The 18,570-nt window shown below is 49.6% G+C and overlaps 1 protein-coding gene across 1 annotated transcript; it reads right to left on the bottom strand.

Annotated features, from left to right (window-relative positions):
• Positions 1–3,023: 3,023 nt before the first annotated feature.
• LOC128335752 (UAP56-interacting factor-like) lies at positions 3,024–16,971 on the bottom strand. The gene is made up of 9 exons (XM_053274489.1): positions 16,715–16,971; positions 13,921–14,064; positions 9,858–10,000; positions 9,623–9,753; positions 8,881–8,947; positions 6,830–6,873; positions 6,647–6,721; positions 4,292–4,403; positions 3,024–3,778 (listed from the first exon to the last, which is right to left on the bottom strand). The coding sequence occupies exons 1-9, from the start codon at positions 16,821–16,823 to the stop codon at positions 3,683–3,685; spliced, it is 921 nt and encodes a 306-aa protein (XP_053130464.1). The 5' UTR covers positions 16,824–16,971; the 3' UTR covers positions 3,024–3,682.
• Between the last annotated feature and the right edge of the window lie 1,599 nt (positions 16,972–18,570).

The raw sequence follows: 18,570 nt of genomic DNA, 5'->3' as shown, positions 1-18,570 counted from the left end.
CTGAGCTCACTAACCCTGATTAACATTTTCATCTGGATCCATGTGATTGTGTGAACCCGGCCACTGTAAGCTGAGATCCACCAGTGCTGGGTGGAAAATAATAACCAGGCAAACCTGGAGTCATGAGATCCAATATGTGTTCCAGGAATCCTTTTTTGTTTTAATACTAGATGTTTCTGGGCAAAGGAAGTGGATGTTTGTCACAGTCAGATGCTGGCAATGAAAATAGTGTAAGCCATTGGGTTGCAAATCTATATTCCATGTTACCTGTTGGCCAGCCTTTGTGCTGAACACATCATTTCTCCGCAATACACAAGAGTCTTTGCGGCAGCTTGGAAATCATTTATTTGAAGCCAGCTAGGTTAGAGCTGCAGTGAGAGAAATATTTTCCAGCTGAAATAGCCCTTTCCTGGAGACCTGCAAGCTGCTTGCACTAAGGGGAACTGCCGGTTGCAGCCAGTAATGTGCTGCCACCTGGTGGCTGCTGGGTTGTCTGAATTCTAATGCAAACAAGAAGAAAGACACCAGTGTTTGGTTCTTGGTTCAAGTGCAAACGAGATGAATCAGGGGGGTAAACAGGAGGCAGGGATGTAGGGAGACTCCCAGCGGCCCAGGGACAAAGTTGTTTTGGGGACTCCCCGTGCGCCCCAGCACCGAAGCCACGCCCCCTACTTTCCCACCCCGCCGCCACACTTCCCCCTCTATTTACCTGTGGCGGCGGCGGCGGGCAGGTGGTCTTCTTGGCGCACTGGCTTCTCTCTGGCCGGTGTGCGGGCCTCCCCTTCCCTTGCTGGTATGTTGGCTTCTCTCGCGCTTGCGTGTGGGCCTCCCCATTGAGTGGGGAGAGTGTCGCGTGCCGTGACGTCATGGCACGTGACGCTCTCCCTACTCAATGGGGAGGCCCACGCGCAGACTGGGGAGGTGGGAGAGGCCAGCGCACCAGCCGGAGAGAGGGGAGGAGCCTGCCTGCCACCGCCACCACCACCAAGGGTAAATGGTAAATGGTGGCGGAAGTGGGGCCCCTTGAACCTCCGGGCCCAGGGACATTTGCACCCCTTTGTCCAGTGGACGCTACACCCATGACAGGAGGGCCACTTGGCCTGGGCCTCAGACTCAGAGGGGGCCTCTGATTTAGACATTCAGGGGCATAAACCTCATGGGAGCAGCAGGGCTCAAGCCCTCCTCCGGATTTCCTATGGGAGGCAATGTCCCCTCGCCAGCTGCCAGGTAGCATCAGCAAGCTCTCATGCTCAGGTTAATCAGTCAGTGGAACATCACAGTCAGTCCTGTGCTGTCTTTGTAGCAGCTCAGCAGGTTCTTAGGAGGAAAGGCTGCCTCTCCAGGCCCTTTCACTCTATGAGTCTCTGATTACAAGTAGTATAACAAGGAGAAAAGCTAGTGATGCTGAATGCATGCAGGTGCTCTTCCCAGAGTGGCCCCATCCCCTAAGGGGAATATCTTACAGTGATCAAACATGTAGTCTCCCATTCAAATGCAAATGAGGGTGTATCCTGCTTAGCAATGGGAAGAATACATGTTTGCTACCACAGGGCCTCTCCTCCCATGTGCCCCATGCCCTCACTGGGAAATTGAGGTCTAATTTCACAGGTCTAAGCCCCTGCAGACCCTTTCTAACTTTTTGGCATTTGAGAAGTTTCACAAATTGTTTTTATTCATGTTCCTATTCGACCAATATGTGACACACACTCTCAGCTTAGAGCTGCACATTTAAGCAAATAAGAGATGTGATTTGGTAAAAGATGCTTTTTGTTGTTAATTGAGATATATTTTGTCATACTAAAGCGTAGGCCTGTGCAAGTTAGAAATTCGGGCATGCTCACGTTGGAATTCCCAGCCCCCACCACCAGGAGGTATCAGAGCATGAAGCAAGTGCTCTGGGTAGCATGCTGAGGGGATGTTAACTGACCACCCAGCACTGGCACATAGGGATGTGTACAACACTGGTTTGCCCGGTTCGGTTTGAATTCAAACCGGGTTCACACCATGGTGGGGAGATTCAGTTTTGGTTTTGCTTGGAAACCACCACCCCCGCCTTGGTTCGGTTCGAATTCGAACCTGGTTTGAACCGTTTTGAACCAGTTCAAACTGGTTTGAGCCTCCAAAACTTGATTGGTTGGTAGGCACCCATGGGTGCCAACTACCATACAAACCCCAAAGCAATCGGACACTCCTACAATTTTTAATGCATTTTTGAAATTTTTATTATTATTGCCCATTATTCCCTATGTGAAGTACCTAGGGGCAAAAACCTGGGGTGGTTAGTAGGCAATCAGGGGTGCCTACCACCCACCAAATGGCAAAGCAATCGGACACTCCTGCAATTATTGGCAAATTGTTGAATTTTTTTCATTTTTAATTTCTCCCTTAGGGAATAATGGGGATTCCAGCAAATGTATCGCTTCACATTGGGGGGAAAGGGGTGGCCCAGAGTGGAGTGTGGTAGTGCCCAATGGGGGCAAGGAAGCTACCAGAATTATTTCAAAGGAATTGGGCAAAGGGCTGATTTTTTTGTGATTTGTTGAAGTTTACACGTCTTTAAGGTTTTTCCCATAGGGAATAATGGAGGTTTCAGCAGCCCAATAACTGCACTTGGGAGGCGCTGGGGTGTCCCAGAACAAGTGGTGGTGTAGTGCACAGAGGGTGCCAACCAGCCCCATGGGTTGCTAACCCATGGGGTACTGGGTTTTGTTGTTTATGCAGTGGTCTGAGTGTAGATTCTCTGGTAGCAAATGAGAGTGGATTCATGGTTTGTCATTGAAAATCTCAGAACACAAACCAGGCTCAGTTCGGTGCGAATTCGAACTGTCAAACGGAATCGGTTCGAATTCAAACTGGTTCAAATTCGAACTGGTTTACACATCCCTACTGGCACAGGGACAGCTGGGAATCCCTCTTAGAGGGAAGACTGGCTGCAAGTTTGCCTCAGTATTGTCGACGTTCTGTTTTGTATACTTGAGCCAAGTAGCTACTGTTTTTGCAAAGAATTAACCAAACATTTCGGCTCCTAAAAGTGGTTTTATTCACTCTTGCTGCTACTCAATCCCCGAGACAAATCTGCAAAAGTGGTTTCCACACAAAAAAGAAAGAAAGAAATCCCAAATCCGCTAGCGTTCATAAGGGACTAGGCAGTGGGCAGCCTGCTCCACTCCACCAGTGCTGTGCTGCTTTGCATCAGGCGGGGGGAGCAAGGGGCACTTGAGATAGCGGCGCATGACGCTGCAAGGGTGCCTGGGATAAGGTGCTGTCCGCTCATGGCCCAGGTTGTGTCTGAAGACAAAGAATTCTGCGGTGAGGGCATCTCGGGGGCCTTCTTTGCCACATAGCTCCTCTCAACACATCTCCACAAGACTAAGAAGGAAACCGGCGCACACCTCAATGGGTCACACATCAAACGCTGTTTGCCCCCAGAGACAGAAACATGAGGCCTTCTGTGGGGCATGGCAGCTGGAAGTCTACACTGGAGAGGCCAGAAGAACAGCCAGACCTGTAGGCCACATCTGAGTCCACAGCTTGCGCAGAAATTCCATGGGTGCTGGGCTAGATGGGCCCATAACTGTGCTGAGGTGATTCTAGCCTCCTCCTAGGCTGTAGTGGGAAGCCAGCTGGTCTCGGGAGCTGGCTCTTTCCCAGCCTTGGTCTTGAATCAACCAAACGGGCCACGCTACGGCAGAGTGACCATCCGGCCTGCGTTCCTCAGTGCTGAGAAGCGGCCTTTGTTCCTCAGCCCGGAGAACCTCTCGTCCAACGTCAAGCTAGTCTGAGGAGTTAAACACAAAAGCGCTTAACGTGGTTCACAAGTAACGACCGCCTTACATTCACACAGCTTGGGAGAGAGAAAACGGATCCCACTAAAGCATTCCAATGCAGACTAAAACTCATTCTGCCGCCCAGAATAAAACTCATTCTGCACACAGGTGAAAAAAATTAGAGAGAACACTGGCCGTTGCTCAGTGGTAGAGAGCATCAGCTTTGCATGCAGAAGGTCCCGGGTTTGATCCTTGGCAACATCTCCACATAAGTCTATGAAAGACTCCAGCCTGCAGCCTTGGACAGCTGCTGCCAGTCTATGTAGACAATATTGAGCTAGCTGGACCAAGGGTCTGACTCAGTATATGGCAGCGTCCTATGTTCCTATGTAGAGAAGCAAGCCTGAATTCCATATCTGAAACCTCGGGGCTGATTCACACATGCACACAAATCGCTCAGTGACAAGCAACCAAGTGAGGGAACTGCTTCCCCTTCTTTTTCCGTGGCTTTTGGAATTCTCTACCTGGTTAGCCATGGCCCGGAAGTTGAACCTCAAGGGCACCCCTTTGGGCTGATGGTGGCTCATCTTCACTGGGGTGCTTCTCCCTCTCAGGAAGGGCCGCTTGAAGCCCGGCCTGCAGAACACAAACAACATACATAAGATGCCTCTTCCACAGGGGCGTGGAATGCCTCTTCCACAGGGAACTCATTGGTGGTCACTGGCAGATGTGTTCTTTTTCTGCCTCGCTCCCAGCAGAGAAAGAAAATACTCACCCCAACCCCCGTGGCGCAAGAGCGAAGCGCCGAGCTCAAAAAGCAAAAGGGCAGTGCACAAAAGACTTAGGATTCCGGTGAGTTGCTGATGCATATACGTGTCCACTAGGATCCTGCTGTCCATGTGTGGCATGGAGCAGGGGTGCACAACTCCAATGTCCTGACTGGCCGGAACCAACCACAAGTGTTCAGGGCTTGAGGTCCATTTTCAGCACATTATTGCATTAAAATTATGTTTAAAAGATTAACGAAAGCAATTATTAGTTAGTTGTGGATCTTTTCCCCTTTGGCAAGGGATCCATCATTTTAATTAAGGATCGTGGCCAGGAAATAGAGCCTGTCCTTGCTCACTCACTTAGTGGCATTTCCCTTAAAAAAAAATCCCAGCCCCAAACAAATGCCAAACCCTCTCCTCTCTCTAAATTGCTGTCAATTTCATCTTGCAGTCATAGCCATGCTGAAGCATGACTAGAAGCCCTGTGGGAATATCTCCGAGTAAACATGCACAGGATGTAAAGCAGTTTCAGAGAGGACAGAGGATGAAAAGAGGAAGGAGAGGGAACTGACCCAAAAGGTGGCCCTGGGGTGCTGTTGCTGCAGGTTACGCCAATCCATGGGCTGCAAAAAAAAAAGTCCCCGAGGGCCTGATCTGGCCTTATGTTGTGCAGGCCTGGCATACAGGAACTGTTAAAGTTTGTTCACTCCTGGAAGAGGAGCGGGGGATGGATGGCTCAGTGGTAGGGGCTATTCTGACGATCAGCCTCCGCTAGCCCGGTTTTTGCTGATCGTGAGAACCACCGGGCTCGGCTGCAAGCCCAGTGGTTCTGGAGTGGTTAACCCGCTCCTGTAGCCCTCCCCATAGCGAGCGCTCTGCAAACCCAGGCTATCTGGTCGTGAGTAGCCGCAGTGCGGCTCCACGCCGCAGCTACTCGCGAGTAGGCCCCCGGAGGGGAGGCGAAAAGCCGCCTCCTGGCTCCAGGGGTCTCCCCAGTATGCCCTGTGCGCTCGCGCAGGGCATACTGGGGCTTCTGGGGGCTGTGTGGCTCCCGTTCCCCCCCCCAGCCCCCGCTGGCTCTGTCTTGGAGCCGGCACTTGTGTGGGCGGCTGATCCGGCCGTCCAGGGCTCCCTTCCCGCTCACAGCTCCAAACCAGGTGAGACCTGGCTCATAGAGTGTCTGCTTTGCATGCAGAAGGTCCCAGGTTCCATCCCTGGCAGCATCTCCAAGAAAGGCTGAGAAAGACTCCTGCCTGCAGCCTTGGAGAGCTGCTGCCAGTCAGTGTAGTCCAGGTCTACTCAACTTAGGCCCCCCCCAGCTGTTTTTGGACTACCAGTCCCATAATCCCCAGCCACAGTGACCAATAGCTAGGGATTATGGGAGTTGTAGGCCACCATCTGCAGGAGGGCCAAAACTGAGCAGCCCTGGTGTGGACAATAACGAGCTAGATGGACCAAGGGTCTGACTTGGTATGCGGCAGCTTCCTATGTAAGCAAGATCGTCCTTTCTAGCTATTGATTGCATTTTTATCCCACCCTTTCTGCAAGGAGTTCAGGGTGACATACACCGTTCTTCCCACTACTTTATCAATGTAACAACCCTGTGAGGTAGGCTAAGCAAAGAGAGGGTGGCTTGTCCAAGGCCGCCCTGTGAGTTTTATGCCAGGGTGGGGATTTGAACCCAGGTTCACCTGGTCTTCGTCCAGCATTCTAACTGCTACACCACACTGGCGTCTTGCAATTTTAGCATCCTAGGCAAAGGTACTAGCCTATTTTTCAGCATCTCTGTTTCTTCCATGTTGTCTCCATATGGTTAAAGCTTGGGACTAGTACGCATCTCTTCCAACAGGCAGGCTGTTCCCAAGAAAGTTTGAGAGTTCGCTTCATCCAGAAGCATATTTATTTGCCCCTTCCACACGGCCTGTGGATGCTCACAACACATATTGCTCCCACATCCCTAATGTTGAGAGTCTAGTCTTTCCTGCTAAGCTCAGAGAACAGGAAGGCTTGCTTTAACATTGCATCCACAGGCACGGTGAGGCCAGAAATCCAAACAGCAAACATAGAGAATGGATGGTGGGTCATTTTACACACAGCAATTTTACTTACCCATTCATCTGACTTGCTTGCGGGTTAGACACAGAGATGGTCAGGACAGCTCCAGAGTTGGGATGAAGCTGCCACCTACCGTGAAAGTGAAACAAATCTGTTCTGTTCAGCCATTCAGTTTACTTTCTTTCTTTCCTCCTCCTCCTTTTTTTTTTTTAAAGCGATGGTTCCCCTTCCATTTACCTTCTCATCCTTGATGGTTTTCCTTCTGCATTTGATTCTGTTTGCTGTCAGAAGAAGGGCATAAAAATTCGCATTCAGGAAAAACAAAATTCTTAACAGAAAAGATAACAGAAAAGATTCTTGGTAGCAATAATGAACCTGAAGCAAAAAGGGACTTGGGTTTCATAATATGGTACAAAGCTTTCTATGGCCACTAGCTTACAATGGTTTTTTAAAGTATTAAGTTACAGTCATCTCTCACCAACTGCCATTTTCCCAATCGCGGTTTTGAGTTTTCCCAATTGACTGGGAAATTGTGACTGGTCTTGCCAACCACGTCCCAAGTATCCGCGGTTGGTGAGATTTTTTAGTGATTTGGGGTGGGGGGTGTTCATGATTTTGGGGAGCTCAGAAGTTCAATCTGCTCATTCCTCTTGCTGACCCTGCTGACTCCTCGTGATTTAAAGTGCCTTTGAACAATTGGGGGGGGGGGCGGTTCAGAAGTGCCTTTTAGCATTCGGGGGGTGGGGTTTCAAAAACTTTCCAGAGGTTCAATCAGCTCACTCCTCTTACTGATTCTTGTTGGTTTTAAGGGATGTTTGCCGATTTTCTAGTATTTTTTCTTTATTTTTAGGTATTTTCACAATCATGATTCTCCTAGCTCCTGTTTCCCATTGGTTTTGTTTTTTATTTTATTAATTCGATTTCTATACCGCCCTTCCAAAAATGGCTCAGGGCGGTTTACATAGAGAAATAACAAACAAATAAGATGGCTCCCTGTCCCCAAAGGGCTCACAATCTAAAAAGAAACATAAGATAGACACCAGCAACAGTCACTGGAGGCACTGTGCTGGGAGTAGATAGGGTTGGGGTTTAAATGCCTCACCAACTGAGAATTTGCCTATAGTGGGGTTTTCCTGGAGCAGAACCCTCATGCTTGGCAAGGGATGGCTGTAATTCATGAATACCAATGGTTCTTAGCTGTAATAGCTGTTAATGAAGCCACCATGTTTGAAGATAGTCTACACTGGATGAACAAGGGTTGAGGACAAACAACAAAAGATAGGTATCCCCATCACACCTTGCTGGTCGGCTTCCCACAGCCTTGAGCTAGCCATTGTTAAAATGTTGAAACAGAGAGCATCAAGCCAGATGCAGAAATGAAATTCATATATCTGTTTATTCTCAGCAAAGAAAAATGTCAGCAGTAGATTCTGAGTGTGGACACAGGCTAGCCACTACCCCTCCACTCTCATCTGCAGTATGGTTATAATGATCATGGTTGTGGTAAGGGTCACAGAGATAATATTTGTGAAGTGATCAGAGCTAAAGTCGTCCCCCACCAGTTACAAGGGTTCCGTTACCGGAAAACCTCGTGGTTGGCGAATTTGCGGTAGACGAGCCATTGAAACCAATGGCTAACGGGGGGGTTAGGGGAATCACGGTCGCAGTAAGACCAAAAATAAGATTAAAAATAGAATCGCCCTCTGACCCCCGAAAATCACCCCTGACCCCCTGGATATGTCCCCCTGACCACTGTTCCCTCTAAGGCGTGCACATGTGCGTGTGCTCACACATTTTCTGATGTCTGCTCAGTTAATTTCAGATCCTGTTAAGGTTGAATCACAAAGGCCCCACTCTGAATGCATTTGCGCGCACACAGCCTTGATACTGCTGCCCAGAACAAACCTCATTATGCACACAAATGAAAACAATAGAGAACACTACCCCCCCGACACCCAGAAATGATCCCCAACCCCCAGAAATGACCCCTGATCCCCAGAAATCCCCCACAAAACCATGTGTTTTTTTAAAACTCGCCAGACCATGGATACTCAGGCTGGAGAATGCGGTCACAGTTTCCCAGGCACAGATACTCAAATCCACAATTGGGAAAACCATGAGTGGAGAGGGACGACAGTATACAAATACACTAAGCACTGCTCATTGTAGAAATGCCCATCTGATAATGGATTACTGAGCCAAACCAGAGGACAAGGCTAGTAAATTCTCCATTTGACCAAATCTGCATCTTAACAGACACATTAAAAGGAGGAAGAGAAAGAACTGACCCCTCTGTTAAAGCTGAAACGGGATTGTCTCTGCAAGAAAGCCGGTCTTCGGTTTAGTTGGAAAGGCCTGTTAACAGGAGAGAAGGACTCCAAATTAATACAGCCAATCATACACACACACTCAAAATTGAATTTGAATTCTGAAGAGAAGAATTCTACTACTACCACTACTACAACAAATATAGGCAAGTAGTAGGCAAGACCCATCGTTGACCAGGCAAAGTCATTTTTCATAGATTACATTGCTAGGAAACTTCAATAAATGAAATCCAGGAAGCCCTCTAATTTTGTGTGGGTAATATTCATGGAAACTGTTATACTGGAGTGTTTGACTTGGCCACCAAAAAGGGCTAGATTCCTTAGCTAAACAATCCACTCTCTAGGAGAGGAGAGCTGGTCTTGTGGTAGCAAGCATGACTTGTCCCCTTTGCTAAGCAGGATCCGCCCTGGTTGCATATGAATATAATAGATACCACTTTCCAACAAATGTTCTCAAAGTAATTTACACAGGTTTGAGAAATGTTCAGATCTTTCTCATTTGCAAATGGTTAATCACCAGGTTTGAAGCAGCCTGTGGGACTCCAAACACTGGATTTTGTTGTGCAAATTCAACCACATCACTCCCACTCCTCTTTCATGAGAATCAGAAATTCACCCTTCCAACTGGACACTGAGTACATATTTGGGGCAGGGGAGGGGAACATTTGTAATCCAGAACTGATGAATGTGCCGAGCTTCTTACCTTTGCCCCGGCAAAGAAGGTCCCAAAGGTCTGAATCGCTTCACCCTTGTGGGAGGCCCCTGCTGTTGGGTGTTGGTGGCTGCTGCTGCACCATCGCTACTCCCTGCCAGGGTGGTTTCAGCCGGCTTGCCCTAGAAATGAAGCACAGCTCACTTCTTAGTGCCCTGCAATCATCTCAGGATGGCTTCCATAACAGAAAGTAACTCAGGAGGGTGAGATGTTCTGGTGGTCTTACCTGTTGAGCAGAAGCCGGCCAATTGAGTGGGCTGATGCCAATGGGCCGGATGGCTGCCCTCGGCTTGGGACCAATTGCCCTGTTCCAAAATGGCTTCCTGTAGTACTGCCATTTTCGGAAACCTCCTTGAAACCTATTGGGTCCTAAAGACAGTCAGGGTTGAGACTGTAGCTCCTTGAGTGGGAAACAGGTTCTTAGAATTCATATTAGTTATTTTAAAACACTGATTATTATTTAGCACAAGTGTCTCTTCCTTCCTCCAAAGAGCACTCTGTATGGGGCTTGCTCTGTTTTTATCCTCACAACAACCCTGTGAGGTAGGTTATAGGCTGGAACCAAACAATTCCAGTTCCGAGAGGCATTTTCTGTGAACCAGAGCTACACTGAGTGTCCCAAACGAAAATCTTAGGCTTGAACTTGAACTTGAACCACACTGGTTCGAAACAGATGGCTCAATAAACAGGCACTCAGCTTTTTATGTAGGATTAATATACCATTTCCCTGTTTATGTTGGTGCACATTTTTTATTTATAAAAACCTTTAAAAATCAAAAATAAACATTTCAGAAGTAATAAATATTTTCCCCAAGTGTAACAGTTATCATTGTATTCATTTTATTTAAAAATGCAGGCAAAAGAGTTTGATACAATTCTAACCTGAACTTATTGAAATTAGTTCAAATATGGTTTGAATCCATTACTGAATACCTTTTTGAAGTTGAGTGTCTGAACCAGAACGGAGCCAGAGAGTGAGAAGTTAGGTGATCATGTGCAAGGGAAAAAGCAAGGGAGGAAAGGGAGGAAGTGATCGTCTGGGGAAAAGCATCTGGATCGGGCGGTGTTTCCTCCTACCCTGCTAAAGAACTAGGTAGGACAATGACGTCCGAGCCACCTTCTCCCTCCCCAATGATCATTTCCTCCCCCTTAGAGCTTGCTTTCCCCCTCACATACAATCTCAAAACAGGAAGTGTGCACAGCTCCTGAACCCTTGTCGAACCATTTAAAAACTGAGCCCAGTTTTGGTTTATAGGAAAATAGGAAGCTACCATATACTGTGTCAGTACCATTGGCCCATCTAGCTCAGTACTGTCTACACAGACTGGCAGCGGCTTCTCCAAGGCTGCAGGCAGGAGTCTCTCTCAGAACTGATCTTGGAGATGCTGCCAGGGAGGGAAATAGGAACCTTCTGCTCTTCCCAGAGTGGCTCCGTCCCCTGAGGGGAATTTTTTACAATGCTCACATTTCTAATCTCCCATTCATATGCAAGCAGGGCAGACCCTGCTTAGCTAAGGGGACAAGTCATGCTTGCTACCACAAGACCAGCTCTCCTCCCTAGAGCTCATCACTACTTTTTGAGGCAGTTCACACTATCATAATTAGGACACTTATCCTACCCTAAATGGGATCGTGCGAACTGCCTCAAAAAACAGTGATCAACCCGAACCAAATCTGGGCCCAGTTTTTAAATGGTTTGACTTCCTGGTCCAAGATTATCCCAGTGCAGGGGTCCTCAAACTTGTTGGGTGAGTCCCCAGATGCTGTTGGACTACAACTCCCATCATCCCTAGCCACAATGGCTGGCCAGTATGGCTGGGGATGCGGGATGTGCATGAAGCGTTTCGGCACCTCTAATTCGAGGCGCCGAAACACTTTGACTTGCCCCAGCCGAATCATTTCGGTGGGCGGCAAGCGGGTGATTCAAAAGGAGGAAGGCAGGTCTTACCTGCCCCTCCATCACTCCCCTGCTGCCCCACCATGGTGCTGCTGGTATTAAACGGCTCCCAGCAGTCCGTGGGTAGGCGCTCTTTGCGGGGTCAGAAACACCATATGGTGGAGGAGTGGCAGAGGGGCAGGTAAGATCCTCCTTTTAAAGTGCCCGCTCTCCCTGGGTTGTGCACCAAACGCTTGGTGCACATCCCTACCGGGGATGATGGGAATTGTAGTCCAACCACATCCAGGGACCCAAGTTTGAGAATCCCTGCCCTAGGGAGCTCATGACTAGATGGGAGTTCTGAACGGAGGTCTCCAGGGGGAAACCCAGATTGCCATTTTTTATCAATATTTCTACAATATTTACATACTGCGTTCCAGCCACAATGCTTCTCTGAGCCATCCATTACACCACCTGGCTCGCGGTGTGTTTATTTATACCAGGGACCCTCGGGGCAACTTTGCAGGCAGTAATTTGCACGGTGTTTCCTTCACCTGAATACAAATCATTCCATGAAAAACCTTTGCGAGCATTCCCCTTCTGCAGACCGATTTCCCTCCTAATCTCTACCAATCGGCAGCTTGATAAATGGCTCTTCTAGTTTACAGGCCTTCATTGGCGAAGGGGGAATTTCTTTGTTATGATCTATCTCCAAGTTTTGTGCTTCCGTTTACGGATTCATTATTGTTTCTCTTGAAATATGTACATCCGCTCATGCCATACATCAGAACTGACATCCCTGCTACACCTCGCAGACTATTTCTTTTGTCTCCGTCCTTTGTTTTATCGCCATTTCCACGTATCCGTACTTCATTCATTATTGATTGGCTTTTCATTTTGCATCTGGCTGTTATGTAAGATGCCTGCATTTTTCAATCCTACAGGAAACACTGTTTAACCATTTCCTTGTTGGTCTTTTTTTCTCCAAAATTGCCACCCTTTGTTCAACGGGTTTTTATGGAAAACCCAGACACTATGGTCTACTCATCGTAAGAACGGATGTTGTACTTGTGAGTAATGGTAACTCATGTGTAAAGGTGTGGGTGCAGGGAGCCTCATTTCTAAAGGAGCATAATATACAAGATTGTGCAAAGTCTTTATAGCTCTTATTTATTTATTTATTTATTTATTTATTTATTTATTTAAAATATTTATACCCTGCCCCTCCAGAGCACTACTGCTCAGGGCGGCTCACAACAATAAGATAGACACAGATAGAATAAAAGTAATAAAATTAACTTAAAAAAAAGAGATTAAAAACCACAATTATTAGGTTCAAATTAAAACGGAAAATTATAAAAAGCTAAAGAAGCTAAAGAACCTACCAGATATAACAAAACATTAATGGAGCATTAAAAAGCCTCCTTTAAAAGCCTGCTTTAAAAGTTGCATTTTGAGATTTTTTTTTTAAATACTAAGTGTGCAAACACATATGGTGCAGAAGTTAAGATGGGCACCTTAACTTGCAATGTTCACGCTTTTTAGAGCATGAATGAAAGAACTGAAAGCAACTTAACTCTCATCTTAAACTGAAGGTTTTTGGTGAGTGATAGAACTTTGGCCTGCCTTGGATTTCTGAACTGTACAAATGTGCTTTTAGAACTGCTCTTTTGAGTGAGGGAACTGCACGTTTCGTGCCTGCTTACACATCTAAAACAAGCCCAGCTGCTTTGCATCTAGAAGACCTCAGGTTCAGTCCTTGACAACTTCAGCTCATGAACTTCAGCGCAAAGGGCTGGGAAAGGCCTGTGTCTCTCTGGGATCTTGGGAGCGCTGCTGCTAGCCTGGGTGGACAGTACTGGGCCAAACAGAGGGACCAAGACAGCTTCCTAGGGGTTAGGAACATAGGACACTGCCTTATAGTGAGTCAGACCATTGGTCCATCTAGCTCAGTATTGTCTGCTCTGCACAGACTGGCAGCGGCTTCTCTAAGCTTTCAGCCCTATCCTAGAGACGCCAGGGAGGGAACTTGGAACCTTCTGCATGCAAGCATGCAGCTGCTCTTCCCAGAGTGGCCCCAGCCCCTAAGCGGGATAGCTTACAGTGTTCACATGTAGCCCCCTGTTCAAATGCAAACCAGGGCAGACCCAGCTTAGCAAAGGGGACAATTCATGCCTGCTACTACAAGATCAGCTACTACAAGACCAGCTCTCCTCCTGTGGTGGCTAGAATTTTCAGGGACCCCTGCAGATCTCCAAGAGAGGCAGTAAAGGGCTCTGGGTACGAAGCTGAAACAAGAGTTGATAGGAATCTCTAAAAAGATTTTAGAGAGAACAAATCTGGCGGAGCAAAAACTAGCGTCCTTCAACTCTCCAATCTCTTCTTCCTCCTCCTCCTGCTTCTTGGTATTTACCTTGCCCATTTCGCGGTGCCCAGCTCCGGAATCTAGGCCTCCCATTGCCATAGGCTGGATTCCTGTTCTTGAGTGGCTGTCTCCATCTGTTCCCGCGTGCCTTTGGGTTCATCTGTCCTTTCCGGTTGCGCTTTATGATGTCATCTAAATTAGAGGGAGGGACCAAAAAGGAGCACATCATCAAGGCAAACGGTACTTCCCTTTAGCTTCTCTCCTCTGCTGACCTGCCACCAGTGTTTTCGCACAAGAGGATCAGAAGCTCTACTTCAACTTGCGGGGTGAGGATCATTTTGCAAGGACACCCCACTGACCAACCACAAGCGGAGATGAGAACCTCTAGCTCAGTGATCTTCACTGGTTTTCAAGCGGGGGGCCACTCTGGCAAAAGACCTGCGATGTGAGAGCCCTTTCCCACTGCGCTGACCTCCGCAGGGTGCTGTGCTTTTCTCAGTGCTGGGGAGGCCCTTTAAGAGAGACAGAGAGCCCTCTCTGGAGAGCTCTAATAGGAAAGCTACACTTCCCAGTGCTCCGTGACTTCCAAGGTGGTGTGAGGGTTCAAGGGGGCTTTGTTTCCCTTAAAGGAGCCCTACCGGCACTGGGCAAAGTACAGCACTGGGCAGTGGGAATGGTAGCTCTCTGCATGGTCCAGTGCAGGGTACAGGAGGAGGACCTTGATATTCGCGGGGGTTCCATTCCCAGATGCAACTGTCGATACAGAAACTGCAAATATCGAGTCTTTGGGGACAATGGGATCGCAGGGGTTAGGTTCTGGTTGTCGGGGAAATTGATGGAAATTGCCAAAAATTGGCCAAATTTCGGGGGGCAGGATGCGGGGTGAAGTTCCCTACCATGCTTTGCTGCTCCCCCTGGCTTGAGCTGTGCCCCACAAGGCCCCCCCAATCGGCCAAAAATTGGCCGCAAATCACCATTTTTTCCTTCTCCCTTTTTTAAACAGACCTATTTTGGGGGCTCCAAAACACAAAATGGTGGCTGGAAATGACTTCTGCGGTCATTTCCGGCCACCCCGAACCCACAGATATGAGAGGTTGGTGTGTTTGTTTCCCCCAGCCCCCAGGCGCATATGCCAAGGTCGGGTGTCTTTTACCCAACCACAGAGATGCGCATGCGTGGATAACAGATCCACAGATATCACGGCCCTCCTGCTTTCTGCTTTGGCTGAAGCTTCACACAGGCCTAGTTTAAACAATTAGTCAAGGAGGTGCATGCTGGGTTGGTGGGGGCTGCCACTGGCCCCCGGGCCTTACAATGAAGAGCACAACTCTCGTTACATAAGTGCAGAGCCCTCCCTCTCAGGCTCAGTGGGCTCTCTCTGGCATTCATGCTCAAAGGGTTATTTTAGTCCCTCTAACAAGACACTCTGGCAGCGGCTTCTCCAAGGTTGCAGGCAGGCATCTCTCTCAGCCCTATCTTGGAGATGCTGCCCGGGAGGGGACTTGGAACCTAGATGCTCTTCCCAGACTGACTCCATCCCCTGAGGGGAAGCTGGATAGACCAATGGTCTGACTCAGTATATGGCAGCTTCCTATGTTCCTATGAAAGACTGGAAGAAATCATGCAGACTGGAAGAAACCATTTATTGGCGGAGGGTGGGGAAGAGATGTGGAGTGATATGAAATATCCATATCAAATCTAGACCACTGACACTAAAAGTCCAGAAGTATTGGATTGCAGTTCTTAAATAAATCAGATACTGTAATGCACCTTGACTGTCAGGTTGCAAATATTCACTGTTCGACTTTACAGAGGTGGGTTTATGAAGGCCAATTAAGTAGGCTGTCAGTTCCAACTGAACCACGGTAGAGAAAGAGAAGATCCGCCCCTCCTCTCCCCGCATGCTTCTGTTGGATAGTAATCCACTGGGATGGGATGTGGGTATTTCCAGGCCACTGACTTCATAAAAGCGAGGGCTGTTTGTGTGCGCCGCAGAGCCCATGCCAGGGAAACCATTTGTATCTCAGTCAACCTCCATAAATAGACAGGGGCATCAGATCAAGTGACCACTGGCCGCGGCTCTATTTTGGGAGCAAGGCCCATTTATCAAGTGCTGGCTGGGTTGCGGGGTTTGGGGTTGGAAGCCAACACTGGGGGGGGGGGGGGAGGTCAGGCTCTCAGCCTGTGGCTTTGATTTCATCCCACTTTGCTTGCTTCTGACTGCAGTCACGGCCGGCCGTAATGGATAGTCCATGGGGTTGTAACGCAGACAGGAACCCATGGGGTTTTTTTGGGGGGGGGTGCTCCTGGGGTTTACTGAGAGGCTTGGAGGGAGAGGAACAGCCAGCAGGGGTCGACTGCAGAGATGGGCTAGGATGGGATGGAGGGTGACCCCCTGGGTGGGCTGTGCCCAACAGAGTGAGTGAACAGCCTCTGGTGGGGCTCGCAGCCACTCTGAAAGAGTTTGCCAACTTTGCCCAAGTGCGGCCCCTCTTCTGGGGAAGGTCGTTTCTGCCCCAGATCTGGTCTCACACCAACAGCACCCCCCCCCGCCCGCTCCCTGGTGTAATAATAGCCAGTCCAGAAGTGCTGCCCATGAGGGCCCCCGCCGTGGCCATGCCCAGCTCGACAGCCAGAGAAGCCCAGCAGCAGCGGGCGGCGCTCGCTCCCTGCGCGCCCCCCGCCCTCGACGAAAGCCCGTCTCGGGGGCTGCAAGTTGGGGGCCCTCGGAAGCAGCTCAGCCCCAACCCCCTCCTGCCCGCCCCCGACGCCCCAAAGAGCCCCACATGGGGCCGCCTCGTCTCCACAGCCGGAGAGGGTGGGCGAGCGCCGCGGCACCTACCCAGCGAGAGGTCGATCTCCTCCTCCCGCTCCTCCGCGGCCGGCCCCGATCCTGCTCTGGCTGCCTCCGTTTCTGCCTCCTGCTGCCCCGCTGCGCCCAGCGCCTCCATGGCCCCCCTGGGGAGGAATTAGTCGCCGCCGCCTCTGCAAGCGCCCGAAGCGCAAGGCCGAGGGAGGGGCCGGGAGCGCCCTCCTCGCCAGCTGCTGGCGCCTTCCCCGCCCGGGTCCCTGGCACCGGGGACAGGACGCCTCCCCCCCCCCGCCCCGCCGCCGCCGCCGCCGGCGCGCGCGCCTAACTGCCAAGCGTGCGTCTGCGCTGCGCCCTCGCTCCGATTCTGGCTGGAGAAGGACCGAGGCGCCCAGTCCTTTTGCCCCGGCGGAGAGGGCGCGCTGGCGGGGAGGAAGGCAGGCAGGAGGGCGCTCTGGACCAGATCCTGGCGGCGCCAGAGGGCGGTCGACACCGATTTCAGCACCCTCAGAATCGCGCCCGCATCATTAATAAAGGATAAGTTAAACAAAATCATAAATAATATTTTTTTTAAAAAAACCCAAACGGTGTGAAGTGGGAGATGCAGACAATTCTGCCTCACTCTCTGTCCCCCTAGGGGGGTCCCAAGCTTGGGTCCCCCAGATGCCCTTGGACTACAAATCCCATCATCCCCAGCCACAATACAACTCCCATAATCTCCCTAGCAAGACTGAGAAGAGAACCTCTGACTTAATAACCTCCTTTCCCGTTGCGCACCAAAGAAGAGGTGGACTATCCTCTTTCTAATAGCAGCCAGTGCGGAGCCACAAAAGCAGTCTCTGTTCCCTGCTGGTGGCACCCTGGCAACTAGTATGCAGAGAGACTGCCTCTGAATAAGGAGGCTCCACAGAGCTATCATGCTTAATAGCTATGGATCTACCTCTCCTGTTCTGACATGAATTTGACAAATCCCCTTGAAAAGTCACCAGCCCTCGTCACACCTTGCAGCAATGGATTCCACAGATCAAATTGTGTTGTGCCAGGGTTCTTGTCTGTCCTGAAATCGATTGCTCCTTTTCCGGAGGTCCCAGGTTCAATCCTTGGCAGCATCTCCCATGTGGGGATGGGAGAGGCTGGTGTCTGAACAGTTGGAGAGGTGCTGCCAGTCAGAACAGGCAATACTGAACTAGATGGCCGGAGGGTCTGACTCAGTTTAAAGCAGCGTCCTATGTTCTTAGGTTTTTGAGGGATGGGGACATACATAGCTCAGTGATGTATGTATCTTAGGAACATCAGAAACTGCCTTATGCTGAGTCAGACCATTGGCCCATCTAGCTCAGCATTGTCTACACAGACTGGCTGCGGCTTCCCCAAGGCTGCAGGCAGGAGTCTCTCTCAGTCCTATCTTGGAGATGCCAGGGAGGGAACCTGGGACCATCTGCACACAAGTATGTGGGTGCTCTTCCTAGATATGCCCCATCCCCTGAGCATCTTACAGTGCTCACACATGCAGTCTCCCATTCAAATGCAAACCAGGTCAGACCCTGCTTAGCAAAGGGGACAATTTGTGCTTGCTACCACCAGTAGCAATGGCACATCGGGGAAGGAACTTGCCTAGGGAATCTCATCAGCCCCCTCCAGTATTCCCTCTAACAGAGATTCCCAGATGTTGTTGACTACAACTCCCAGAGTCCCCAGCTGCAATGGCTTTTGAGGAAAGAGCTGCTAGCCTCACCTAGCTTCTGCTGCTTCCACCTTCGTAGGTGCTGTATTATAACATTATAACATGCCGGATTATAACATTAGAGCAGGCCTGCTCAGCTTAGATCCTCCAGCTGTTTTTGAACTTCCATAATTCCCAATAACAATGGCCAATAATAGCCAGGGGT

Source organism: Hemicordylus capensis, chromosome 11 (assembly GCF_027244095.1).
Source record: "Hemicordylus capensis ecotype Gifberg chromosome 11, rHemCap1.1.pri, whole genome shotgun sequence".
Lineage (NCBI taxonomy): Eukaryota > Metazoa > Chordata > Lepidosauria > Squamata > Cordylidae > Hemicordylus > Hemicordylus capensis.
This window is presented reverse-complemented; position numbering and strand designations above follow the sequence as displayed.